Source organism: Clarias gariepinus, chromosome 16, assembly GCF_024256425.1.
Source record: "Clarias gariepinus isolate MV-2021 ecotype Netherlands chromosome 16, CGAR_prim_01v2, whole genome shotgun sequence".
In the NCBI taxonomy this organism is placed as follows: domain Eukaryota; kingdom Metazoa; phylum Chordata; class Actinopteri; order Siluriformes; family Clariidae; genus Clarias; species Clarias gariepinus.
This window is the reverse complement of record NC_071115.1, coordinates 8019590-8047247: the sequence shown is the minus strand read 5'-3', so window position 1 is coordinate 8047247 and position 27658 is coordinate 8019590. Positions and strand designations below refer to the sequence as shown.

Genomic DNA, 27658 nt, shown 5'->3' with positions numbered 1-27658 from the left:
CACATTTAACTATTAGTCAAAGATAACATAATTGAACACAAAATGCAGTTTTTAAATGATCGTTTTTATTATTTAGGGAGAAAAAAAATCCAAACCTACATGGCCCTGTGTGAAAAAGTAATTGCCCCCTGAACCTAATAACTGGTTGGGCCACCCTTAGCAGCAATAACTGCAATCAAGCGTTTGCGATAACTTGCGAAGCTGCTTTGAGACAAAAGCGCTATATAAATAAAATTGAATTGAATTGAATTGAACTTGCAACGAATTTTGGCCCACTCATCTTTGCAGAATTGTTGTAATTCAGCTTTATTTGAGGGTTTTTTTTATAGCATGAGCCGCCTTTTTAAGGTCATGCCACAACATCTCAATAGGATTCAGGTCAGGACTTTGACTAGGCCACTCCAAAGTCTTCATTTTGTTTTTCTTCAGCCATTCAGAGGTGGATTTGCTGGTGTACAGCGTATTTCACAGTATGTATATATAATAAATTATCAACTATATTTGCCCGATGCTTTATACAAAATGACCTACAGTTGATACAGCTGTACAGCAGTTCTTTACAGACAATTCTGCAAGTGGGAAAAATAGCATTTTGTTTTAAGCTAATTTTTATAGTGTTTGAAAGTTAAACATGCTTAGAGTAGTGCTGTGACTGCTTTATCAAATATACTTAAGCATACAGATAATATCTGCTAATTTTTACTTTATCAAACCAAGCAGGTAAAAGGTGCCAAAAAGCTATAAAAAAATTCTGTATAAAAATTTTAACTTTAGAATAGAAAGTCAGAAACATTTTACCCTATACTTAGTGTTCCCAGTAAAAATTAAGGATGAATAAATAGGAATGTAGTGTATTTTTTCTAAGATATACAGTAGTGTAATTTATCTGATTACTTATATTGGCTCATTAGGAGTCTTTATTTTAACTCCAAGGTTTGGATGAGAATTAGAAGGGACATTAGAAGGACTGAGGCAAATGAGAGGGATGACAAAACTTCTTTGCCAGAAGATGGAGATGAGGAAGATGAAGATGTGCTGCTGGATGTTGCAGGAAGAGGGAAAGAACCCACTGTAGACATTAAGAAAGCTGAGAAGCTAGATGTTAAAGTAAAGGTTTGTATACTCGTGTCACGAGAAGACCGTTCTAACAAGATTTTAGTGGAGCCATTAGTGCTGTTTAAGCTGGTAGTAAAATTAGTGGTGTTGTTTGAGCTGGTAGTGGAGTTAGTGGGGATGTTTGAGCTCGTAGTAGAATTAGTGGTGTTGTTTAAGCTGGTAGTAGAATTAGTGGTGTTGTTTGAGCTGGTAGTAGAATTAGTGGTGTTGTTTGAGCTGGTAGTAAAATTAGTGGTGTTGTTTGAGCTGGTAGTAGAATCAGTGGTGCTGTTTAAGCTGTTGGTAGAATTAGTGGTGCTGTTCGTGCTGTTGCTTGTGAGGGTTAAAACTGCTATTTGGATCCATGTCTGTCCAATCTTACACATAAGAGGACCTCCTCTTTCAATCTGGTAAAGAGAAAAACATAATAACAGTTATGTTTCCATTGTACATTGACTAACTGCATATACAGCTCTGGAAAAAATAAGAGTCCATTGCAAAATAATCTCTTTTTTCTTAATCTCCTAATTTGTTAAAAATAAAAGTTTTTTTTCTTACAGGTGCATGTATTATTAGTGAGAAGAGCAGTTGTGTTAAATTGTTTTGTGAACTGCTGACAATATTTTCAAAATATATCTATTCTTGTTTAGAGTGTATATTTAAAGAAAATTACATCATCAAAACATATCAAAATAACCCAAGATCATGCATTATTTGCAGAGCTTCAATAACTCATATGCAAGATGAGAAAAATTATTTAATAAATTGTCTTGATATACGAGTACCAATATATCATAGAGTACTATGTGGCACGCATGTGCTTCTTGTTTTGACGCAGTGAGTAACGTGATCACAACTGAGCCAATGTTTTTTTTTCTCTAAAGCCTCTTTTATTTTGTGTTTGTATGTGTGTGTGCTTGCGCAGGGGTGGGCATGTGTATGTGCTCGCGTGGAGGTGGGGATGTGTGTGCTTGCATAGAAGTGTGTGTATGTGTGTGTGTCTGAGCATGCTCAAGCAGGGGTGTGTGTGTGTGTGTGTGTGTCCAACATAGCAGCTTCCTTCCCCCATTCCTCCTCTATCTGGTCTCAATCACTGCAGCTAGGCTTCTTTTTTGTAGTAAAGTGGGTTTATTGTTCACCTACATGCATAGATGGCAGTAGTGAGTAATGGATGCGGGAAGCAGAGAGCACATGTGTCATGAGTTTTTGATATAACTATTTCATACATTTCTGTTGTTGTCAATAAAGGCATAAGTTACAGAACTGTCAGCTCTGCATAACTACACTTTTCAAAAGTAAAGCGCAGTTTAATTTGTTTTATTTTTACTTTATATTGTATATATATTTTACTTTATATTATTTTAATTTTATATTATTTATATATGGATATTTTGGGGTTGTGAAAACCAAGGTTCCACTGTAAAACAAATTGTGTTAATGCTTTGACTAAATAAAATGAACAAGAAATCATTATTTGCTGAAATAACCTCAATTTGCAATTACAGCTTTCGTGCATTTTGGTTCTCCACCAGTTTTTTACCTTGCTTTTGGGTAACTTTATACAACTTTTTGGTTTTTTTGCAAAAAAGAAAACAGCACAGCTTTAATTGATAGTTTTTGATCATCCATCTTCCTCTTGAAGAAATATTCTGATGTAAATTGCAGTGGTCTCTTATTTTAAATATATATACAAAAAAAAAAAAAAAAAAAAACTCAGAGACCTGTTCTAATGGTATGGCTTTTATGCAGATGCTGCTTGATGAAGCCGCATTTCCACAGTCCACTATAGAGGTGTTGAACTGCTGTAGTGTTTGTTGAGCTACAGCAAACAAAGGATTAGTAAGAGCTTTTGAAGTGCAGGCATAATTCATTTGCTATTAAAATGAGACACTTATTTTGTTTGACACAAAAATAAACCTGTACCTCCTCCTCCTGAGCCCCAGCCAGCTGCCCAGCATTGAGAACCAATATTGTAGCTGGTAGTCCCCAGGTTTACACATATGGGCTGGATGAAGTCGGAAAGAGTAGGAGTGGTAGACAACTTCAGCACTGCTATGTTATTGCTGCCACTTGTGCTGAATGTGATATCAGCCACAGCAACAGTGACCTCGTTGGGATTGGAGCCGATCTGATTGAGCCGACCCAGTTTTACGGACCAGTCAGAGGGATTGTTTGAGCTAGACAAAAAGGTAAAAATGTGTTTAATATCTGGCTAAAGTTTATAGTAGTGTTTGACAGCCACTCTGCTATTCTGGGATGCATATCGGTTACCTAGAAAAGCAATCAGCTGAGCTCATGACAAACTTCTGGGCTATCAGTGTTCCACCACAAACGTGAGAACCGTTAAGCTGCAGGCTGGCCATCCATGGCCATGTACCAGCTGATGCCAAGGGGCTGCCTGTTCCTGAAAGAGTATTGAGCTTGGCACTTCCACATACCACACCTGAAGAGAAAGAAAATGTTTAGTGCAGTGCTTATGATTTATGTTTTACTTCAGCAGGAAATTCAAAATAAGCTTACGTGTTGCAGTAGTTGGGGGAACATTTTGAAAGTCACTACAGTTCACCTGCAGATCACTATCAGTGCCACTGGTTGTATATTTAACGAAGCCTGGCTGGTTTGCGGTGATAGTTTGATTGATCCAATTCTGATATTGAGAAACTCTCGTATACACACCAGGAGAATTTGGGAGAGCGCAGCCCTCACCAAAGCTTACAATCCCAGCCTGGATCCACTGAGAGTCTTGTTTGATGACCAGTGGACCTCCAGAGTCACCCTGTGCAGTGCAGGCAGACATTTATGTTTTCTAAATACAAAGAGCTACAATACAAAAAGTGAATCACTTATGATGGTAATACCTGACATGAGTCCTTGCCCCCTTGCAAAAGCCCAGCACACAACATATTATTGTTAATAGTTCCAACGCCATTTAAACAGTTACATATCCTGTTTCCAATAATTGGAACTTGCACTTCCTGTAATTGCCCAGGAGATGGTAGACTGACTGAGGAAACACAAGTAAATTCAACTCAAATTCAAATTTGAAAAATTCAAATTTTAACAAAAACGTTTCTTGGCGAACATTTCTACTTTTTCAAATACCACTACTTGACATTAAGGTTATAAAAACTACACCAATAATTTTAATTCTCACCTCCAACACGGATGTTTCCCCAGCCAGTAATCCATGTCAGGGTGCCATTGTTAAAAGTGCTCCCTGTTGCAGCCAGGCAGACAGGAGTGATATAATTACTGAATGATACATTAGAAGATAGCTGCAGTAAAGACAGGTCGTTGTCCGCTGTTAGACTGTTGTAGTCCGGATGTACAAAGACTGCAGCGAGGGATGTTAAGACACTGTTAGGATTGCTTTCAGCCAGGGAATACAGTCCCAGTTTTACTGTCACTTGATTATATGTGTAACTGAAAAATAAAGATAACCATTGCTTAGCACTGATACATTATGTGTCAAACTCCTGTAAACCTTTTACAGTTTTTATTCTACACACCTTTTAAAGCAGTGAGCTGCCGAGAGGACCCAGCCATTACTAATGAGGGATCCACCACAGAAATGTCTTCCAAACACTTGTAGACTGACTTGCCAAGGCCAAGACCCAGGAACAGCATCCTGTCCTCCTACTATCCTGGTGTTTAGTTTAGATATGCCACAGACTGATAAAGACAAAAAAAATTATTCTCATTTATTTGATAAGTACAGTATTTTATTGTTTAGTCTATGTCTCAATAAATCCTTTATGTACTTATGTACTTCGATTTTGGCCATGAAATGCATACAAGTGACAAAACTTGTACCACTATATTTTGTTAGCCAAGAGAAATACTATGGTAACCAGCAAATATTGTAATTCAAGATAGGAACATCCAATAATAACAAAGCTGAGGGTGACCTAAGGGCCAATTTGATTCCAGGGGTAATGCAGGGTAAATTTAACCTTAATTTGCTATATTGCATCCACTTCAAACTTTTTTATGACACAGTAAACTTAACTCTAGGCTCAACATGAAATGCTTTCACAAGAGTTTCACCAAATCGGCAAACTGAAGAAACCTTTAGATAGTGGAAGCAGCCACGGGTAAATACTTAAGGAGGGTCAGGAAAACCAGACAAGGTATAGGAAATTTGGAATTCAATACTTCAAATGATTTAAAAAATAACTTACCATCCAGCTGACAGAGGCATCCTGAAACATAGGTGTGTTGTGTGTTAAATGGTGTGGTAGCATGTTAATCATTAATCATTATTTCGACAAATAAACAGTGTTTAATTATTCTTTTTTGTTGTTGTTGTTGTTGTTGTTGCTGCTAATATTGTTAACCGGTACTCATTTACGACTATTGTCATTCTGGTTTGTCGTGTATCACTATGACTAATTAAGATACTTTTCTGCTAATTCCGTCTTTCCTTCTAAGAACAGGTTTTGGGTGTCACCTGCACCATCTCAGGAAATAAGTGGATTCCATAGATTTCCCACTAATTACCTACCAATGCCCTCCTACTAACAGCTTGACAAAAGCAGCTAGGGGTTGCTTAGTACTGGTGGTGGCTTAAATAAATCTGCTTTGACTGATTATTTGCACTGGGCAGCATTAAGGTTAGGCAAAAAAAAAAAAATAGCTGTATGTTTCTGAGGTACAGAGAAGAATTAGCATTTAGAAGAATTAGATGCATTACTCTGGTATTTGTTTATAGCTGGTTAAAAAAGTGTTGTTTAAAGGGGTCCTATTATGCTTTTTCAAATATTATCTTTCATGCAGTGTGTCATGTAGCTGTATGTGAACATAAACTATCTGTACTATCACTGCTAAATGAAGTTTTTGTCTATTAAAAAAAGAGTTGGCTCACATTCGCCTAAACGAGTCTTTAGCACATTTATTTTTACTCTGTTATGGATCCACATCACTCCGTAACATATTTCCATAATGTCAGCCCACGTTCTACATCGAGAACAACTTGTAATATAAAAAAAAACAATAAAAACGAGAGCACACAAAATCCTTTTAAACTGTTTATTCTTCACTATTCACCAAAATTGAACTTAACACTCGCGAAGTGGCAAGGCGTATGCGCACTTCGTGTGTGTGGATGCATTTTTTCCCTCTGGGCTTGCTGTAGATTCGGTAAAACCGACAGCATCTTTTCTATATATCGACGGGTCTCCAGAACTGTCGTTCAGTTAAGGTACTGAGCGTTTCGTTTTCCGATGCACGCTGTAGCGGTAGACCAGTCATATATCACTGCGCCATCTGACCAATCACAGCAGTGAGGGCTCACGGAAAGGAGGGGTTTAGACAGACTGAATCTTCGAACTGCTTCACACTACGAATCATTTAGAAATGGGGTAAAATTAAATCTATTTTTGGAGAAAACTAAAATGTTTTTTGACCTTGCATACATGTAAACCTGTTTTAAGAGACTTATTAAGCAATATTAGCAACCTTTAAAATGGCATAATAGGGGCACTTTAAAAACCTTTATTGAAATATTTTATATTCTTAATGCAAGTTATCATCTAAACATGTCCCTATGAAATGTTATGCTTTGTATTTTTTTAATAAATTTAAGTTTCCTTAAATATAACTCTTCAGAAATTCATAATTGTATTATATTTTATGTTGTTTTACAAACTCATGCCATTAGCTGGGACTTAAAAATGTCACAATGTACCCCAATTCAGACTACTCTTCACCTCAAATAACAGATATTTCCTACTTAAATAGTTTTTAAATAGTTAAAAAGTAACTTCACTGAATACTTGCATAATCCCTGCCTCTTGGTGAAGATAGGGCTTTTGCCATGTTCTCTGACTTCTTACTTAAGTTTTATCAGGCTTTTTTGCAGATCTTTGCTCCATTTTGTTTACAGGAATAAAATAGCTACCGCCTTTCTGTACATTTTAGGGAGTGGAGCAAGTATACATAACTAAGTTAATAGCATCTCTTTACATGTGATACATAAATTCTTTTTAATATGAGGATGGATTGTCAAAACTGGAACATCAAGATCATCAAGATCATCCATACTGTGTTCGTACCTTCTTAAAGCAGTTTTACTTGGAGCTGAACCATTAATTCAATTCAATTCAATTTTATTTGTATTAAATAAAAAATTATATGCTGTATGTTTTGTGGTATCTGTATTTTTATCTAGCAATCTAGTTACCGTGTCTGATTATGTTTTTGATAGAAATGTTTTGTTTAATCAAATTATTTGATAACAAATTATATTTGTTTGTTTGGTTGGTTGTTTGATGTATAAAGAGTTTTAGTCAATGTTTGTATGATCAGTATAAATATTCAAGTTAGATACAGTATATTTTATTGTGTAATTCTCCACCATTTTTAAAAGATTTATTCCCTCTGTAATCAAACTACATTTTTTTGTTGTTGTTGTTTTATATAGATTTTGAATACAAAGAGCAACATCTTAGAAAATCTGTCAGGTGTCTAGAAATCTGTGAACCAAATACCCTGTTGGATAATTATGGTTAATGAAAACAAAATTACAATAAAACTGTTATAATGAAAGGAAATTAGGGTTACTAACTAATTTGACCATTTTTTTGTTAAATTTAGCTCTTTATATATGTAGCTCTATATAACCCTATATTTTTCACAATGTAACTGTACCTGTGGAAAATTTCTTTGAGATATAGAGCTATTATGTAAATACAGGATCTAGTTGTTGGAGCATCGAAATTCTAAACTAAGATTAAACCAAACAACTGGCTTTTAGTGTTAAGGATTTTATATTGGTTATTTATACACCTTGTAGTAAAGTGTTAATTTTTCTTTTTACTTATGTGGCAGCCTGAGAAAACATTCCTACTAAAGTACATTCTCTACTATATCGTCTTATAAATAGGGGGAAAAAATATTCCAGCTGTGGCACAGTCAGAGATCCCTTCCAATATAAAAATGTATCATTTAAGCCATTGATTTTTCTGTTATTAAGACTTATACCAACAGAGCGTTAAAGATCAAAAGATCAAGGATCTCAAAGATGTTTAAAAAATCACAGACCAGCCTGGCTATGCTTAATTGATTGTCGATTCAGTGGTATTAATCTCAGAAACCCTGTTGTAATTCCTTTTAATTTCAGGTAATATAACAGTACTTGGAATAGTATAACAGCGTGTGAGTTAAAAACTTACCTCTGGAGAAGACTAAGAGAACCACACACAAGGTCGTGAACACCATCATTAAACACTCTCATGCCCTTTAATTGTATACTTTGCTTTTGTATATGTACCTGTAATCAGCTCATAAACCACGCCTCTTAAACACTCTCTCACATACAGTACGCACACCCGAACACTCATGTTTTCTCTCTCTCTTTCTCTCTCTCTCTCTCTCTCTTTCTCTCTCTCTATTCCCCTTACAACCACACACATATACAACACAACTGTGATAGTCTGGCTTTTAGGTTGAACTGCAGATGATGCAAATTCAAAACATTTTTATAATTTTATCATTACAAAAATTCTTTAAAATTCTTGATGGCTTCTGTCCAACCAGTTGTTCTACATTTCTACTGTCTGTCTCTTTCTCTCTTTGTTCTGTTGTAATAATTTTTTTGTCATTGACTTAGAGTTCTCTTATTATAATAAATCACTGACTGTCAACACAAGGACATGCAATTCATAGAACATAAAAAATAACCCTTCCCAACAGTGTTTATTTCTAGCTGGTAACCTAGTAAACCAGTGTACTGGTATATTTATTGCTGAAGACTTTAAAGCACATGCAAGTCACTTTGGGTAAGGGGGTCTCCCAAATACCAGTTTGTAAATTTAAACGTTTCTAAAAGGTAGGATTTTTTTTACTGTAACTTCTTTAAATTAAGTGTTTTTTTAAAAGTGCCATTTAACACACTTCTCTAAAATAATGCAAGGAAATGGTTTTAAAATGATCTATAACTAGGGAGTTATGACAGTGCTATTGTTGCACTAATAATGAGTAATTGTGGTGAAACTCATCATGTTTAATTAACAAACTGAATTCAATTTAATTTAATAGAGAGCAATAATGACATCTTGCACTGAATAATATTTATATTTATTTTTTTGTTTTAATCTTCTCTTATTACTCAGTGTTATCTCTGTTATCAGTTTTATCTTGTTTTACTGTTTACTTTATTCTTGTTTGATCTGGAAGGTGACCTTGGGTGACCAGAAAGACGGCTATGTAAATAAAATGCTTATTATTATTATTATTATTATTATTATTATTATTATTACTATTATTATTATTGTTATTATTATTATTAATAAAAATAAGAATAATGTTATAAGTAATATCTATACGTCATAATTGTAAGGGTTAACCCCTAGAGGGCGCCAAACACCCAATAAGTATGTTTATTGGTTTGTAGTTTGTTTGATTTGCACCACGTTTCCCAGAATGCACCTCGGTCAAGTGATAGAGTACACCTGAACCGGGGCGCAGAAATAAGTTGATGACTATAAATAGCCTGACTGAAGTTCAGTCAGGTGTCTAACATCTGTTATTGTTACAGTTATTTTGGTTGTTTTATTTGTAATAGAAAGTGTATTAAAGTTTGCTAAAGGGCTCGAAGGAGTATTGTTTCTGTTGGGGACTTTAAGATAACAAATAAAAGAATCTCTTTCAAGTAACATCTTGCCTCCAGCATTTATGCCACACTTACACAGACGACAGCAGAGAAAACGTGACAGAATGTTAGACCGTAAAAGTGGCATAGCGGAGGTCTCTCCCTTAGATGTTTTTTTGGGGGGAGCAATCACCATCTCGCCCGAGCTGGCGGAATGAATGAACGACAGCGAGGAGCATGGAGAGAAAGAGGTGTGGCAGAGCTGGGAAGGCTGCAGGCTCGCCATCCGGCGGACGCCATTTAAGGGTGATGCAGCTGGGGGTAACGAGTTCCTCTGCACCGCGAAAGAAGGTACGGGCCGGGGAGGTCCGGTACGGTGGTGGCGAGATAGAACAAGATCCCCAGGAGGAGCAACACAAGAGGGAGGAAAGAACCAGGAATCTGTACAGGTTCTGGGCAGAGGTGATCGAGGAGCGCATTGAAAGCCTGAGGGAACAGGTGGAACAGCTTCAAGACCTGCTCGGCCAGCTTCACGAAAGCCAAGCAGCAGGCTCTGAGCCTCTTCCTCCACTTCGGCTAGACACTGTACCAGCGCCGCTGCTCGAGAGCAAGGACGCCCCGCTTCCTCTTGCTCCTTGACTGATGAAGTTAAAATAGAACTCTTTGGCCACAATCAGCAAAGGCATGGTTGGAGAAAAAAAGGAGCAGCATTTCATGAAAAGAGCACCTTGCCTACTATTAAGCATAGAGTTGGACCTATTATGCGTTGGGGTTGTGTTGCAGCCAGTGGCACATGAAACATTGCACGGATGAATGGATTCCACTAAATAGCAGCAAATTCTGGAAGCAAACATCATGTGGGTATTTCGACTAATTGTTTAACTCCTTCTATTGAGGAAATGTAATAGATAATGTATAGTATTTATATAACTAATACAATTAGGTTGAGGCACCATGGTGGCCTAGTGGATAGCACTGTGGCCAGGGTTGAGGGTTTGATTCCTGCCTTGGGTCTGTGTGTACCCTGTACATGGTGGGTTTCTTTCGAGTACTCCAGTTTCCTCCCACTGTCCAAAGACAAGCAGATTAGGCTAATTGGCATTCCCAAAGTTTCTTTTTCCAAAATTCTTAGGCTCCAGGCCCCACATAAACTTCTAACAGAAAAAGTGGTATAGAAGATGAATGAATAATTATTCTGTCTCAAAAAATAATATTTGTTTACAGTAGCATTGAGGCTTTTTCTTCATGTTTAAGTGTATCATAAAGACCTGAAAGTTGTGTGTCATAACAGATTGGTATTTGAAGCTATTCCCCTTGACTCGAGCCCCATGTCCTAAGGGTCCCACAGTGTGATAACCATCACCATGTTTTACCATGAATCTGGTGTTCTTCAGGTGATCACATGAAAAATAATACTACGTCCCCTATAAGTGTAAACTTTTATAAGAATAAACAAGACAAATACACCACATGTGTGCAACAGAGCATTTAAAATATTCCAAACCACACATGTACAGTACATTCAGGTCAGGTCCATACATTTTGAAACAAATATTAGTTTGTTGCCATTTGGCCTCTGTAGATCCATACATTTAAATTTGAAATCAAACACTTATGATTTTATTTGGAATTTTAAATGAAACACTCCAGATATAAGCAAGTCAGGGCATTCAGCTTAAAGTTAAGGCGTTAGACAAAAGGTATTATTTGGTATTAACTATTCAGGATTTACAGCCATTTTCAATAACCAGGATAACTACAGTATCAATAACCAGGAGCAACAGATTATCAAGTAGCTGAAGGGGTGCTCAGAAGATGGGCAATGGCAACAGTACAGTCTTAGTCAGAAAGAATTTTCTTAATATTCAGTTTTGACAACAATGGGCTTGAAAAATTCAGATCAGCGTTGTTAATTTTTTGGCTGCTCCCATTGAGGGATTAACATAGCGAACCAACTGATCAACACAACTTGGCACAAGTTTTATGCCGGATGCCCTTCCTTAATCAACCCTCTAATTTTTGGCCGGCTTCATATTGGCACTGCATTCAGTGGCTGGGGTTATATTTTTTACTTTTATTATATAATTAGTGGGCATTTATTTAGCGAAATGACATGAAAACTGATTGTAGGTACACTGTAAAAATGTAACAGAATCTCTCTCTCTCTCTCTCTCTCTCTCTCTCTCTCTCTATATATATATATATATATATATATATATATATATATATATATATATTTATTTTTTTTTTATTATTATTATTTTTTTTTAATGCTGTCTAGTTTATTACTTTTTTGGGGCAATTGATTATATTTGAATTTTGGCAGAATTTTCCCCCAGTTCAATGACTACCTGTTTACTCCTATCATCCCTATAGGGCTCACAGATCATACACTATAAAAAATACTGTAACATGTATATTAATTTCTTTACATTTTACAGTTGATGATTGAAGACATTTAAAAAATTATTTTACAAGTACCTTTACTGTACCACTTACAGATTATCACTGCATGTTTTACTGTATGTAATATATGATAGATAATTAGCTATGTTTTTCAACCTGACTTACAGTCGATGCTGGATTTTAACTTAAAAAAGGAAAGTAGTTTTATTTTCCTTTCGCTTACAGCGTTCTCTGTAAAAATAAAAGATGAATAAATAGAAATGTAGTGTATTTTTAGTACTTATTTTTGTAAGTGTAATTTTTATAATTACTTACATTGGCTTACTAGAGGTCTTTATTCATACCCCAAGGTTTGGATGAGGGCAAGAAGGGACATTAGAAGGACTGAGGTAAATAAAAGGGATGACACAACCTCTTCGCCAGAAGATGTGCTGCTGGATATTGCAGGTAGAGGGAAGGAACCCACTTCAGACATCAAGAAAGCTGAGAAGCTAGATGTTAAAGTAAAGGTCTGTATATTCGTGGCACGAGGGGACCCTTCCAACAAGATTTTAGTGGAGCCACTATTGCCATTTAAGCTGTTGGTGGAATTAGTGGGGCTGTTTGAGCTGGTAGAAGAATTAGTGGTGCTGTTTAGGCTGTTGATAGATTTAGTGATGCTGTTTTTGCTGTTTTTTGTGAGGTTTAAAACTGCAATCTGGATCCATATCTGCCCGATCTTACACATTAGAGGACCTCCTCTTTCAGTCTGATAAACAAAAAAACATAACAACTGGTCAGTTTCCATTGTGCATTGGCTAACTGCATATACACCATTGCAAAATAATTTCTTATTTGTTAATCTCTTAATTTATTTAAAAAAATAAAAGCTTTTTTTCTTACGGGTGCATGTATTAGTGGGATGAGCAGTTTTGTTATTTTTTTTGTGAACTGCTGACTATTGTTGTCAGTAATCAGTTTCTTTTTTTTTCTTACAGGTTGGTAAGGTGAGCAGTTTTGTTTAGTTTTGTTTGTGAACTGCTGACAATATTTTTCCTAAATTTAAAATATAACTATTCTTTTTAATTATATTGTTATTTATATTTAAAGGAAAGACATCGTCACAGCACATTAAACTAACCCAAGATCAAGTGATGTTTTAATAACTCATATAAAAAAAATGCAAATAATTTGTAAACATATTGTACTAATGCTTTGGCTAAAAAACATTAGGAAATCATTATTTGGTGAAATAATATGAGACTTAAATCAAACTTCACTCATGCACACACATATAAAACACTTGCATACACAGATATGAAACACTCACACATACATACATACAGTGGAACCCCGGATTACGAGTAACACGGTTTACTAGTGTTCCGTAAGACGAGCAACGATTTTTAAATATTTTTGACTTAAAAACCGAGCATTGTCTTAGTTTACGAGCACAGAGAATCATGTTTCACGCAGGCGCTTCTTGTTTTGACACAGAGCGTCACGTTATCACAAGTGAGCCAACGGTTTTTCTCTCTCTTGCAGCGGAATTGTAGGTAATCGTCTCTCCTGCTGGGTGAATACACACACGCACACGGAGAGACCATTTTTAAAACCGTTTAAAAATTAGCAAGGAACATCACTAGTCACACTCGCATGAGCGCATACTAACGGGATCACTGCTGTAAAGTAAAACAACAACAACAACAAAAATAAATAAATTAAACAGCTCCTCACTTTTAAAAACAATCGCGACAGAGAAAAGTTTGTGTGTTTGGCAACCTAAGAGGAGGGGAGCTGTTAAGCCGAGACCTATCGTCTTCCCTGCTGGGTCTTAGTGCTTGCAGTGTTTTTGAGTGTGCGTGTGTGTGTTTGTGTCTGTGTAAGGCAGAGAGTTTGTGTGTTTGTTTGGCAACCTGAGAGAAGGGGGCTGTAAATGCGAGCAAACCCCCTTCAGCCCCTCTTCTCTCAGGTTGCCAAACAAACACACAAACTCTCTGCCTTACAGATGTTGTTGTTGTTGTTGTTGTTGTTGTTTTACTTTACAGCAGTAATCCCGTTAGTATGCGTTCACGGAAGTATGACTAGGGATGTTCCTTGCTAATTTTTAAACGGTTTTAAAAACAGTCTATCCATTAATGTGTGTGTGTGTGTGTGCCCTGCGTGCACAAACGGAAACACTTTTTAAAAAAAATTTTTAAGGTAAATTACAGGTTAATTTGTTTTATTTTTACTTTATATTTTGTATTAATTATTTTTATGTATTTATTTTTTTGGGCTGTAGAACAAATAATTTAAGTTTCCATTATTTCCTATGGGAAAATTAAATTTGGTTTACGAGTGTTTTGGAATACGAGCCTGCTTCTGGAACGAATTATGCTCATAATCCGAGGTTCCACTGTACTACTAACTGCTTAAACAATGCTATCATGTAACGTAATCAAATTATTCGATTAAGTTACATGATGTACGGAGATGTATTTATTTATTTTTACAGATTAATAGCCTATATAATACGAATGGTTTCTTAAATAAATTAAAATGTAAATTATTGTGTCCTATTTATATGATGTCGTCCTCGATAATAATTATGATAAAAATATAAGTTGTTTTTCGAGTTAAATTTTTTCACACTCCAGTGATATGTAATGACTTATAGGAAATTATTAATTTTCTTTTCTGCTAAACTGAAGATCCGTTGTTCACTCGTTCCCTACACCGTTACAGTTCGCTTAGTGCGCGTGCACGGAAAGTATGTATGTGTGTGTGTGTATGTATGTGTGTGCGTGGAAAATGTGTGTATGTATGTGTGGAAAGTATGTATGTGTGTGTGCGCGCGCATTTCATATGTGGTTGTTTGAGCAGTTAGTAGTATATATATATATATATATATATATATGTATGTGTGAGTGTTTCATATATGTGTATGCAAGTGTTTCATATGTGTGTGCATGAGTAAAGTTTGATTTAAGCCCTTTACGGCGCCTCATAGAATAACCCGGATTTGCAATTACAGCTTCCATGCGTTTTGGTATGCTCTCCAGCAGTTTTTCACATTGCTGTTGAGTAACTTTATACCACTGTGCAAAAATGCAAACAGTTGAGCTTTGCTTGATGGTTTGTAATCATCCATCTTCCACTTAAAGAAGTTTTTTGGAGTAAATTCCAGTGGTCTTTTATTTTATATATATGTATACAGTATACTTTTTATAAAACAAAAAACTCAAAGACCTGTTCTAATGGTATGGCTTCTATGCAGATGCTGCTTGACGAAGCCGCATTTCCACAGTCCACTGTAGATCTGTTGAACTGCTGTAGTGTTTGTTGTGCTATAGAAGATAAAGTATGGAAATTATTAGTAAGAGCTTTTAAAGTGCAGGCATAATTCATTTGCTATTAGAATGAGACTCTTATTGTGTTCACACAAAAATAAACCTGTACCTCCTCCTCCTGAGCCCCAGCCGGCTGCCCAGCACTGGGTACCAATATTGTAGCTGGTAGTTCCCAGATTCAGACATATGGGCTCGATGAAGTCGGAAAGAGTAGCGGTGGTAGACAACTTTAGCACTGCAATGTTATTGCTGTCACTTGTGCTTAAAGTGATATCAGCCACAGCAACAGTGACCTCGTTGGGATTGGAGCCGATCTGATTGAGCCGACCCAGTTTCACAGTCCAGTCAGAGGGATTGTTTGAGCTGTACAATAAAGGTTAAACATGTGTTTAATATCTGGCTAAAGATTATAGTGTTAACCTAGAACCATATATTATACATACTATTATATACTATGTATATACTGTACATATTGTTTACCTAGAGAAGCAATCAGCTGAGCTCATGACAAACAGCTGGGCTATCAGTGTTCCACCACAAACATGTATACCGTTAAGATGCAGGCTGGCCATCCATGGCCATGTACCAGCAGATGCCAAGAGGCTCCCTGTTCCTACTGAAAGAGTATTGAGCTTGCCACTTCCACATACCACACCTGAAGAGAAAGGAAATGTTTGGTGCAGTGTTTATGATTTATGTTTTTGTTACATTAACTTCAACAGGAAAGTCCAGATAAGCTTACGTGTTACAGTAGTTGGGGGAACATTTGGCAAGCCACTGCAGGACACCTGCAGATCACTATCAGTGCCACTGGATGTATATTTGATGAAGCCTGGCCGGTTAGTGGCGATTGTTTGACTGACCCAATTCTGATACCGTGAAACTCTAGTATACACACCAGGAGAATTTGGGGAAGCGCATTTATAACCAAAGCTCACAATCCCAGCCTGGATCCACTGAGAGCCCAGTTTGATGACCAGTGGACCTCCAGAGTCACCCTGTGCAGTGCCGACAAATATTTATGTTTTATAAATAGAAAAGGCTACAATACAAAAAGTGAATCACTTATGATGGTAATACCTGACACGAGTCCTTGCCCCCTTGCAAAAGCCCAGCACACAACATATTATTGTTAATAGTTCCAACGCCATTTAAACAGTTACACATCCTGTTTCCAATAATTGGAACTTGAACTTCCTGTAATTGCCCAGGAGATGGTAGACTTACTGAGAAAACACAATTAAAACTATTCACCTTTTTCAGGCCCAACCAAGACTCTCTGGCAGTTTTAAAAATTCAATAAAAAAAATTCTAGTCAAACTAAAAATTTTCTACTTTTTCATTCACACTACTTGACATTAAGTATATAAGAAAAACTACACCAACAATTTTTATTCTCACCTTCAACACCAAGGTCTCCCCAGCCAGTAACCCATGTTAGGGTGCCATTGTTAAAAGTGCTCCCTGTTGCAGCCATGCAGACAGGAGTGATATAATTACTGAATGATACATTAGAAGATAGCTGCAGTAGAGACAGGTCGTTGTCCACTGTTAGACTGTTGTAGTCCGGATGTACAAAGACTGCAGCGAGGGATCTTGAGACACTGTTAGGATTGCTTCCAGCCAGGGAATACAGTCCCAGTTTTACTGTCACTTGATTATATGTGTAACTGAAAAATAAAGATAACCATTGCTTAGCACTGATACATTATGTGTCAAACTCCTGTAAACCTTCTACAGTTTTTATTCTATACACCTTTTAAAGCAGTGAGCTGCCGAGAGGACCCAGCCATTACTAATGAGGGATCCACCACAGAAATGGCTTTCATTCACTTGCAGACTGACTTGCCAAGGCCAAGACCCAGAAACAGCATTCTGTCCTCCTACTATCCTGGTGTTTAGAGTAGATATGCCACAGACTGATTAAGATAAAAAAAAAAGAAAAATTTCTTATTTATTTGATGAGTATGTCCTTTTGTGTACATGTCGCAATAAATCCTTTATGTACTAATTTTGGCTGAAATTTTTTGACCATGAAATACATACAAGTAACAGAGCTCTTGGCACTATATTTTGTTGGCCAAGAGAAATACCATGGCAACCAGCAAATACTGGAATTCAAGACAGGAACATCCAATAATAACAAAGGTGAGGGTGACCTAAGGGCCAATTTGATTCCAGGGGTAATGAAGGGTAAATTTAACCTTAATTTGCTTTATTGCATCCACTTAAAAAAAAAATTATGACACAGTAAACTCAACTCTAGGGTCAACATGAAATGCTTTCACAAGGGTTACACCAAATCGGCAAACTGAAGAAACCTTTAGATAGTGGAAGCAAGCTATATGACAAGCTATATGACATTTTTACTGTAATTTAATATTTCAAATGATTTAAGGAATAACTTACCATCCAGTTGAGAGAGGCATCCTGAAACATAGGAAAATGGTTTGGTAACACGCTAATCATTAATTATTATCTCAATAAACAAACAAAATCTTAAATTATGCTTTGTCCACTGATCATTTGCTGATACAGTGGAACCTTGGATTGCAACCAACCTGGTTTGCGAGCATTCCACAAGACAAGCAAAAATCTTTAATAAATTGTGACCTGATAAATGAACGAACCTTGATATAGGAGTACCAACTATCATTAAGTATCATGTGGCACGCATGCGGTTCTTATTTTGACGCCGAGAGTCACATGATCACAACTGAGGCAATGGTTCTTCTCTCTCTTGCACTACGGAATTGTCGTCTCCCATGCTCAATCTCAGTGCACGTGCGTCACTCGTATATTCAACATCCGTGCGCGTGTACTGTTTATTATAACACTGTGACCACATGTGTGTGCGTGAAGCATCTTTTATTTTGTGTTTGTATATCTATATGTGTGCTTGCTCGGGGCAGTGTGTGTGTGCATGTGTGTGTGTTCTTGCTCGCGCATGCTGGGCTGTGTGTGCTCGCTTGTGCGGCCTGTGTATGCGATCGCATGGGTGTGTGTGTGAAAGTCATTTTACACAACAGCCTCCTTACCCACTTCCTCCTCCTCTCTTTTCTCTGGTCTCAATCAGTACTGCCACGGTTCGTTTTAAAGGTAAAGTGCTGGTTAATTTGTTTTATTTTCACTTTATATTTTGTATTGATTATTTTTTTATGAATATTTTTGGGTTGTGGAATTAATTTTATGAGTTTCAATTATTCCTTTTGGGGGAATCCACTTTGATCTACAGTAACACCATGCTTCTGGAACGATTCATCCTCGCAATCCAAGGTTTCACTGTATTGTTAATTTGTAATAATTTGTTATACCATGGTGTATATCACCACAGCTAATTAACATACTTTTGTGCTAACTTCCTCTCTCCATCTAAGAACAGGTTTTGGGTGTCACCTACACCACACAGTCAACTCAGGAAGTGAGTGGATTCCATAGCTTTCCTGCTAATTACCTAGCAATCTCCTCCTAATAACAGCTTGACAAAAGCAGGGGTCGTTTATTACTGGCTCAATTGAATCTGCTTTGATTGCTTATTTGCAGTGAGCAGCATTATGGTTAAACATAAAAATTATAGCTGTATGTTTTGGAAGTACATACATAAGTAGCTCTATGTAGCCCTATACTGTAGGTTCCACAATGCCACAGATACATTTGCTGAAAAGGAATGATATGTATGTTTCACATGTTTGTTGTTGAAGCATCTAACTGATTCTTTCCTTTTCTGTAACTGTACCTGTGGCATTGTGGAGAATTTCTTGCTATTATGTATGAGCTACATAATATTATCTATTTTGTATAAGATCCTGTTGTTGGAGCATCGCAATTCTAAACTAAGATTAAACCGAACTACTGGTTTTAGTGGTAAGGATTTTACATTGCTTATTTGTACAAATTCTAATAAAGTATTACTTTTTATTTATGTGGCAGTTAGGGTACATTCTCTGCTATATCTGCTTATGAATGGGGGGGAAGGTTTTTTTTATTTTAGCTGTGGCACAGTCAGAGACCTCTTTCATGATAAATATTTATTAATTGAAGCCATTGAGTTTTCTGCTTTTGAGACTTATACTCTACTAACAGAGTGCTTTAGGTCCACATTGACATAATTTATTGGCAAACAAGTTAAGGTAAAATAGAAAATTTTATCTTAATTTTTTTTATCTTAAATTAAATTTTAAATTAATCTCAGTAATAAAAATAATAATTTTTATAATGCTGGGTTGTGATTCTCACCAATGTAACAAAATAAATAAATTAAATAAAGATTAAAAATCACAGAGCAGTCTGGCTATGCTTAATGGACTGTCAATTTAGTGTTATCAATTGCAGAAACTTAGTTGTAATTCCTTTTAATTTCAGGTAATATAATAGTACTTGCAATAGTGCCATTATATCGTATGTTTATAGCATTCGGCTATAAATGTAAACATTTAAATGTTTCAATAGTAACATACACATTGGTTCCTAACCTCACATTCTACGTATGTCAAAAGTTCTCCAACTCAGGTACGTGACCATGGCTAATATACAGCTCGTTCAGTGTGTGGAGTGCAGGATTCTTCCTCCGTCATTAGTGATAACTTTGTTTGTAATAGATGTGTATTAGTTAGCACTCTGACTCACATGGAGAAGACATTAGCATTAGAGGAGCGCATCTAGAGAGGTTTAGAGAGTGTGAGAGCAGCGTAACTCCTATAGTGGATAGTCTGGGTGCTGCAGGCAGAGATAGCCTGGCCCTGACTCCGGCATTAGGGTCCTTTCAGCCGGTCGAGTGGGTGACGACTTTGCGGCATCCTCGTTCAGCCAAAGCTAAGGCTAAGGCTAGCCCACTGGAACACACCTCCTCTGCGCTTCACATGTCCAACAGAATTGCTTCCCTTAGTGATGCACCCTCTGAGAAACCTGAAGGAGCTCTGGTTATAGGAGACTCTATACTGAGGCACGTGAAATTAGCCAGGCCTTTAGGGGCACCAGCGGCAGTGGTTAAGTGTATCCTGGGAGACAGGGCACCGGACATGGCATGTAACCATAGGTCTTTATGACATAATAGGTTTTTATGCTGGAGCTAATGATATCCACCTTTGTCAGTCAGAGGTTAGCAAGAATGAATTTACAGAGGTGTTAAAATTAGCGAAGGTGATATCCAATTAAATAATATGCTCTGGCCCTATCCCAATGCAACATGGCGCCATGGCTACAGCAGGTTATGGTTGCTGAACCGCTGGATGTCCAGGTAGTGCTCCGAAAATAATGTGGGCTTTAGATAATAGATAATTGGAAGACCTTTAAGGGGAAAGCTGGCCTGTTAGGGCGAAATTGTGTCCATTCCACTCAGGAAGGTGCTGCTCTAATTTTTAGTAGTATACTTCAATCTCGGAAGAGGCCTAGTTAATTTGTGACTACACAGAGCCCAGGCCAGAGAGCAGACAAACAGGCTAAACCAACCGTCTGCTAGCTGCACAGAATCGTTACTTATGCCATAAAATAGGACTTGAAAATGTCACAATGTAACTGAATTCAGACTACTCTTAAACAGTGCAAAATTCTTCACCTCACATAACAGGTTAAATGATTAAAAATTAACTTCACTCAATACTTGCGTAATCCGTACCTCACTGTAAAGCTTTTGTCAAATGTAAGGACATTTGCCTTGCTCTCTTGTCCTGTCCTCACTTAATATGTTTTATCAGACTTGTGGTACATCTTTGCTCAATTTCGTTTTAAGGAATGAAATAGCCTGACTACCGCCTTTCTGAACGTTTTAGAGAGTAGAGAAAGTATACATAACTAAGTTAATAACATCACTTTACAATGTGAAGCATTATCTATTATTAATTTTTTTTAGATGAGAATCAATTCTCAAAACTAAACTATCAAGATCAAAAGTAACCATAATGTGATATCAGTTTACCCATACTTTTTTTTTTTTGTATTGATGTGCTCGTACATTCTTAAAGCAGTTTTACTTGGAGCTGAACCATTAAAAATGCCATTTATTTTAAGGTATCTCTATTTTTATTTAGCTATATTTATTTATCTTGTTACTGTGTCTGGTAATGTTTTGTTTGATAAAGAGTTTCAGGCAATGTTTGTATAATCAGTATAAATGTTAAGGTTAGATACAGTACATTTGAGTGTGTAATACTACACCATTTAAAAACAAGATTTATTCCCTCTGCAATCAAACTACAGTATATTTTATATAGCTTTTGAATAAAAAGAGCAACATCTGTAAGGGACCACCACTAGAGGTCGCTGGTTTTTTTGGTAGTTTTTATTGGCTGACTCAGTTTTCCAGAAGGCACCTCGGTCAGGTGATGCGAGTGCACACCTGAGCCGAGGTAGCCATTAACCCATCTATAAATAGCTGTTTAGTCTGGGAAACTAGGTCGAGCATTATTAGTTAAACTACTGTCATTTGTGTGGGTGATTTTGATTTGATTTGATTTGATTTGATTTGATTTGATTTGATTTGATTTGAGTTGAGTTGAGTTGAGTTGAGTTGACTTGGGCTCTCATATTGGCAACTTTTTCTGTATATGTTCTGTGTGTCTGTTTGTGGAGCTGATTCAGTCATGTGTGGTGAAGTGAGTATTGTGGTTCTTGTCCCCCTGTTTTCTTGTGTGTTTAGCTAGTGCAGGTAAGTAGATGGGTGTGTGTTTGGCTAGGAGTGTGTTTAACTAAATCTGTGTTGAGCTCACTGTCATGCTTTTAGCCATAGCCCCTTTGTGTCTCTAGCCTTTCTGTGTTTCCCGCCTCCCTAGTTTCCCAGTGAGCCTTTGAGTGTCCCCTAGCCTAGCCACTGGGTATCCTCCGTTTCTGTGCCCCAATTCCCTAGTGTTGAGTTGAGCTATTAGGTAAGTGTAGCTTAGTGCATGTTGGGCTAAAGACACACTTAGCTAGATGAATGCGTAGCTGACTGCCATAGTTAAGTGCTCCCTAACCATGTTAAGCTAAAAGCCATGTCTAGCTGATTGCCATGTCTTTAGCCCTAGTCCTGTCTCTCTTTTTGTCTCTCTCTCGTCTCTCCTGTCTCGTGTCCTGTTTCAGCTCCACGCGTAGTTTGTGTGTCCTGTCATGTGTTTCGCCACAGAGCGTTTGCTAGGAGTCCTTCCGCCTGTTTCGCTACAGAGCTTAAACGTAGTGTAACAGGTATCAGAGCCTGTTGGGGTCAGTTCGTCTCTGTCCTGCCAGAGAGTCCTTGTTTAACCCCATGTCATTAAGTATTGTTTAAGTTTGTTTGTTCCTTTGTTTTTGTCTTTATTTCTGTAACAACCATTATTAAAGGACTTTTTTTAGTTACACAACCCCTCTGCCTTTATGCCTGCTCTCTCTGCCCACGGCGATCAACATCTGCCAGTACACCCCGTTCGTGACAACATCTTAGAAATCTGTCAGATCCATGTTGGATAATTATGGTTAATGGAAATAAAAATTACAATAGAAATTTTATAATGAAAAGTTATTTTAATCAATTAATATAAAAGTTTTTTCAGATATATGTTCTTTGCACATTTAGTGAATAAAAATTGCCTAAAAAAATAGATTACAACAACTATGACATTTATGGAGATTACTTAAGCTCTACAACAAATTTACATAATAGCTCTTTATCTTCCGCAATGTTGCTCTATATACACAGTATGTAGCCCTATACTGTATGTTCCACAATGCCACAGACACAGTTGCTGAAAAGGAATGATATGTATGTTTCACATGTATGTTGTTGAAGCCTCTAACTGATTCTTTCCTCTTTTTTTAACTGTACCTGTGGCATTGTGGAAAATTTCTTGCTATTATGTATGAGACTTATAATATATATATATATATATATATATATATATATATATATATATATATATATAATGTATGTACAGTATGAGACCCTTTTGTTAAAGCATTACAATTCCTAACTAAGATTAAACCGAACCACTGGTTTTAGTGTTAAGGATTTTACATTGCTTATTTGTACACCTTTTAGTAAAGTGTTACCTTTTATTTATGTGGCAGGTGTGGTACATTCTCTACTATATCTGCTTATGAATAGGAACAAAGGGTATTTATTCCATTTATATCCACACAGATATTATGTTTTTTCTTATTTCTTTATTTGGTAGCACTTTCCAATACTCTTTAAAAAATCAGAGGCATTGTAACTAAAATTATGTACTAATCAGCACTTAGTATGCAAAGTAATAGTATATTGCATGTTTTGGCTATAATAGAATTTAATAGTCTTAAAAAGGCTCAGTAAGTTTTGGTTTCAGTTGTGAGAAAAGGTGTATAGAAAAGTTTTATATTTTAGATGTCAGTGCAAAAGCTTATGTTGCGTGAGTTAAGAACTTACCTTTGGACAAGACTAAGAGTATCACACACAAGGTCATGAACACCATCGTTAAACGCTCTTAAACAACACTGTATACTTTCCTTTCGTACATGTACCAATAATCAGCTCATAACCCACACCCCTTAAATTCTCTTTTTCTCTCTTTCACACTTTTTCTCTCTCTCTCATACACACCCAGACACACACACATACAACACAACTGTGAAAAGTCCGATTACGCAAATACGAAATTAGTTTAATCATTACAAAGTTCTTAAAATGTTTGATGCCTTCTGTCCAACAAGTTGTTCTACATTCCTACTGTCTGTCTCTCGCTCTGTTCCTGTTCAGTTGTAATTAATTTTCAGTTTTAATTTTAAGTCCTTATTATTATATATAAATAAAAAAATTACTGTCAACACAAGGAAGTCCTTTAGAACAAAAATAACCCTTCCCAACAGTGTTTACTTCTAGCTGGTAACCTAGTGAACCAGTGTACTGGTATGTTTAGTTATGAGGACTTTAAAGCACATGCAAGTCACTCTGGGTAAGGGGACCTCCCAAATACCAGTATGTAAATCTAAACATTTATAAAATTGTTAGGTAAGGTAAGATTTCTCTTTACTGTAGTTTCTTTAAATTAAATGTTTTTAACAAACTGCCATTTAACACACGTCTCCAAACAATGCAAGAATTGTTTTAAAATTATCTAAGGAGTTATGACGGTGCTATTGTTTATCTGTGAATTTGCAGATTGCCTCCAACCTGGTCATAACATTAAAAAAAATTTTTTTATGGGACTTCCGGTTAGCAGCCACATGGAGTAGACGTGTGAGTTAGGTGCTCCGACAATTTTTAATTTCTTTACTCACTTACTCGTCCTTAAATGCTGAATTAAATCCTTAGTGTACATAACTTTATACTCTACCCCACGGCTAACTACTTTTCATCTATAATGGCTACAAGGACACTGCGACCGCTCTAACAGTCGAGGCTATCTCTGCGCTGTTAGACAAACATCGTGAAGCATTAGCGGCTGAATTTAAATCTTCGTTTAGTTTACTAGAAAGTAAACTGGACCAAATTCAAGCCCAAGTAGAGGACCATGGACAGCGCTTACCTTCACTAGAAATCTGCTCCGGACTTTGGGAAAGTAACACTAAGTTAACGGCCAAAGTCGTAGACATAGAAGGTCTTCCGGAGGGTACTGAGAGTGGACTCCCTACCGAGTTCTTCTCGAAATTTCTGTGCAAGGTGTTTGGGAGTGAAACGCTTCCATCCCCGCCTGAGATTGACAGAGCCCACCGCATACCTACATCCAAACCCGCTTCAGGTCAGAGACCTCGGCCGGTCATTCTCCGTGTACACCGGTACCAGGTTAAAGACCTTCTGGTTCGGGAGGCTCGGCGGAGAGGGAAGCTGGAATACCGCGGTCAGCAGGTTCGTATCGTGGATGACTACGCTCCCGAAGTTTTAAGCCAGCGAGCCGAGTATAGAGACATTATGACTGAGTTATACAACCGTGGACTCCGGCCTTCTCTCCTGTATCCAGCACGGCTCCGGATAACTCTCTCTACCGGACGGAAGAAGTGGCTACGCTCGGTGGAAGAGGCGCAGAAACACAGACAGTCTGCCGAAAACTACGTAGTGCACTATAGTTTTATTTTTTAATACTACAATTCTCAGGAAAGTACCCTTTTTAACTTTAAATCTAGCCATGTTTACGTTTTTTTTACGAGTATTGTGTTAAACACGTGTAGTTGTTGTTATTTTTCTATTATTATTTTCTCTATTTCTAGTTATGTGTAATTTACATGTTTGTTTATTTTTTAGAGTTACAATGTGACGTGGGGGGGGGGGTTGTTTTGTGTTTTTCTCCTATTGAGAGATTTCAGTATTGGAGTGGGGAAATGTTTTATTTATATATTTAATTCTTAGTTTATGTAAATTGCGTTGGAGTAGAAGATGGTGTGGTTAGCGGCAGAAAGATTGGTTAGGTGGAAAATGGAAGGATGGAAGAGCTTGCTGCTTTGTTTCTTAGCAGCTATCTTTGTTTGGTTGGGGGCAGGGGTGGGGGTTCTCCAACGCCAGTATTGTGTTAGTTCAGTATACACGGTGTATCTTTGATAGGTTGCTCTGTGTTTTACACTTCTGTTTTAAGGCTGACGCTAGGCATCTCAGTGTTATTTATGTTTATCTATCTGCATCTCCTCTCAGGGAGAATGAATAGTTCTTTAAACTTTGTGAGCTGGAATGTTAAGGGTTTAAACCATCCGGTCAAGAGAAGGAAGGTGCTCTCACACCGTAAACAACTTAACACTGCAATCGCATTTTTACAAGAAACTCACATTCGCGGTTCCGATAATTCTCGCCTTATGTTGCGTTGGGGAGGACAGCACTACCACTCGACCTTTCAGGCCAAAGCTAGGGGTGTCTCAATTCTCATTAATCCAAACATCTCTTTTGAGCAGCATAATATTATTGCGGATATACATGGTCGTTATATCATTGTTTCAGGGAAGTTATTTAATACTAATGTAGTGTTGGCTAATTTATATGCCCCTAATTACGATGATGTTTCCTTCTTTGAACATTTCTTCTCTGTTCTACCAGATCTGAGCTCATACTCTCTCATATTAGGGGGAGACTTCAACTGCTGTTTAGATCCATCACTTGACAGGTCATCTCCCAATCCTATACCTCTGAGTAAATCCGCCACGCTACTTCAGTCCTATCTTTGCAGCTTTGGTATTTCTGACATATGGCGCTTCCTTAATCCAAAAAAGAGAGAATACTCATTTTTCTCACATGTTCATCATTCTTCCTCCAGAATTGATTATTTCTTCATAGATAATTATTTGATCCCAATGGTTAATTCTTGTGCTTATCAGAGCATTGTGATATCGGATCATGCTCCGGTTCTTATGTCTCTAAAGATCCCCGATCTACCTCAGATTAATAAAAATTGGCATTTTAATTCATCATTACTGATAGAGGATGATTTTGTTAAATTTATGGAAGATCAGATTTTCTTAAACACAAATGAAACACCTGAAGTGTCATGTTTAACTGTTTGGGATGCTCTGAAAGCCTACCTCAGGGGACAGATAATTTCATAAACTGCAAATATGAAAAGGAAGGCATATAAAGAGCGAAAAGATCTAATCTACCAAATTAAAGAAATTGATCAGCAGTATGCTCTATTTAAAAACCCCGATCTGTATAAAAAACGCGTAGAATTGCAAAGTAAGTTTGAACTTATCTCAACACATGTTATCGAACGTCAATTATTAAAGAGTAGGAGTCAATTTTACATTCATGGTGACAAATCTGGGAAACTTTTAGCTAGTCAGTTAAGAGGATTTAGAGCACAACAACACATTACAAAAATTCGGATGGAGGATGGTACCATTACTATCGATCATTCCAAAATTAATGATGCATTCAGGATTTTTTATTCTCGATTATATACTTCTGAGTTCCCAAAGGACCATAGTTCAGTTGAGAATTTCCTGACTCAACTAGATATCCCAATACTGTCCCCTGATTCTAAATTAAAATTAAAGGGCCCATATCACAGGAGGAAATCATTTCAGCTATTTCATTATTGCAATCTGGTAAGTCCCCGGGGAGTTTTTTTTATTATTCTCCTCATACCTTGCACCACAACTAGCTTCGGTTCTATCTGAATCTTTTCAGCAAGGTAAGCTGCCCGCGTCATTTAATGAGGCTCCATCACCCTCGTAGATTAGAGAATGTTATACCCTCAATTATATCTGAGGACCAGACCGGTTTTGTCAAAAATCGTTTTTCTTATTTTAACATTAGACGCCTTATGGATATCCTGTACACACCTTCAGAGGGGATCCCTGAGTGTGTCCTTTCTTTGGATGCTGAAAAGGCTTTTGATCGTGTGGAATGGGAGTA

General features: G+C 37.0%; 2 protein-coding genes across 2 annotated transcripts; both read right to left on the bottom strand.

Annotated features, from left to right (window-relative positions):
* Positions 1-894: 894 nt before the first annotated feature.
* LOC128544948 (prostasin-like) lies at positions 895-4774 on the bottom strand (the record flags this gene model as incomplete). Its single annotated transcript, XM_053515263.1, has 8 exons — positions 895-1095; positions 2817-2914; positions 3019-3272; positions 3367-3538; positions 3616-3871; positions 3954-4099; positions 4250-4518; positions 4605-4774. Coding segments are annotated over 8 exons (1566 nt in total), but the record flags the coding sequence as incomplete, so codon positions are not given.
* A 7613-nt stretch (positions 4775-12387) lies between these two features.
* Positions 12388-23907, bottom strand: LOC128544586 (polyserase-2-like). Its single transcript, XM_053514803.1, has 10 exons — positions 23753-23907; positions 17812-17832; positions 17159-17321; positions 16804-17072; positions 16483-16628; positions 16145-16400; positions 15883-16057; positions 15512-15765; positions 15302-15399; positions 12388-12839 (listed from the first exon to the last, which is right to left on the bottom strand). Exons 1-10 carry the CDS (start codon positions 23796-23798, stop codon positions 12426-12428), a joined length of 1842 nt encoding a protein of 613 aa, XP_053370778.1. The 5' UTR covers positions 23799-23907; the 3' UTR covers positions 12388-12425.
* Positions 23908-27658: the final 3751 nt, after the last annotated feature.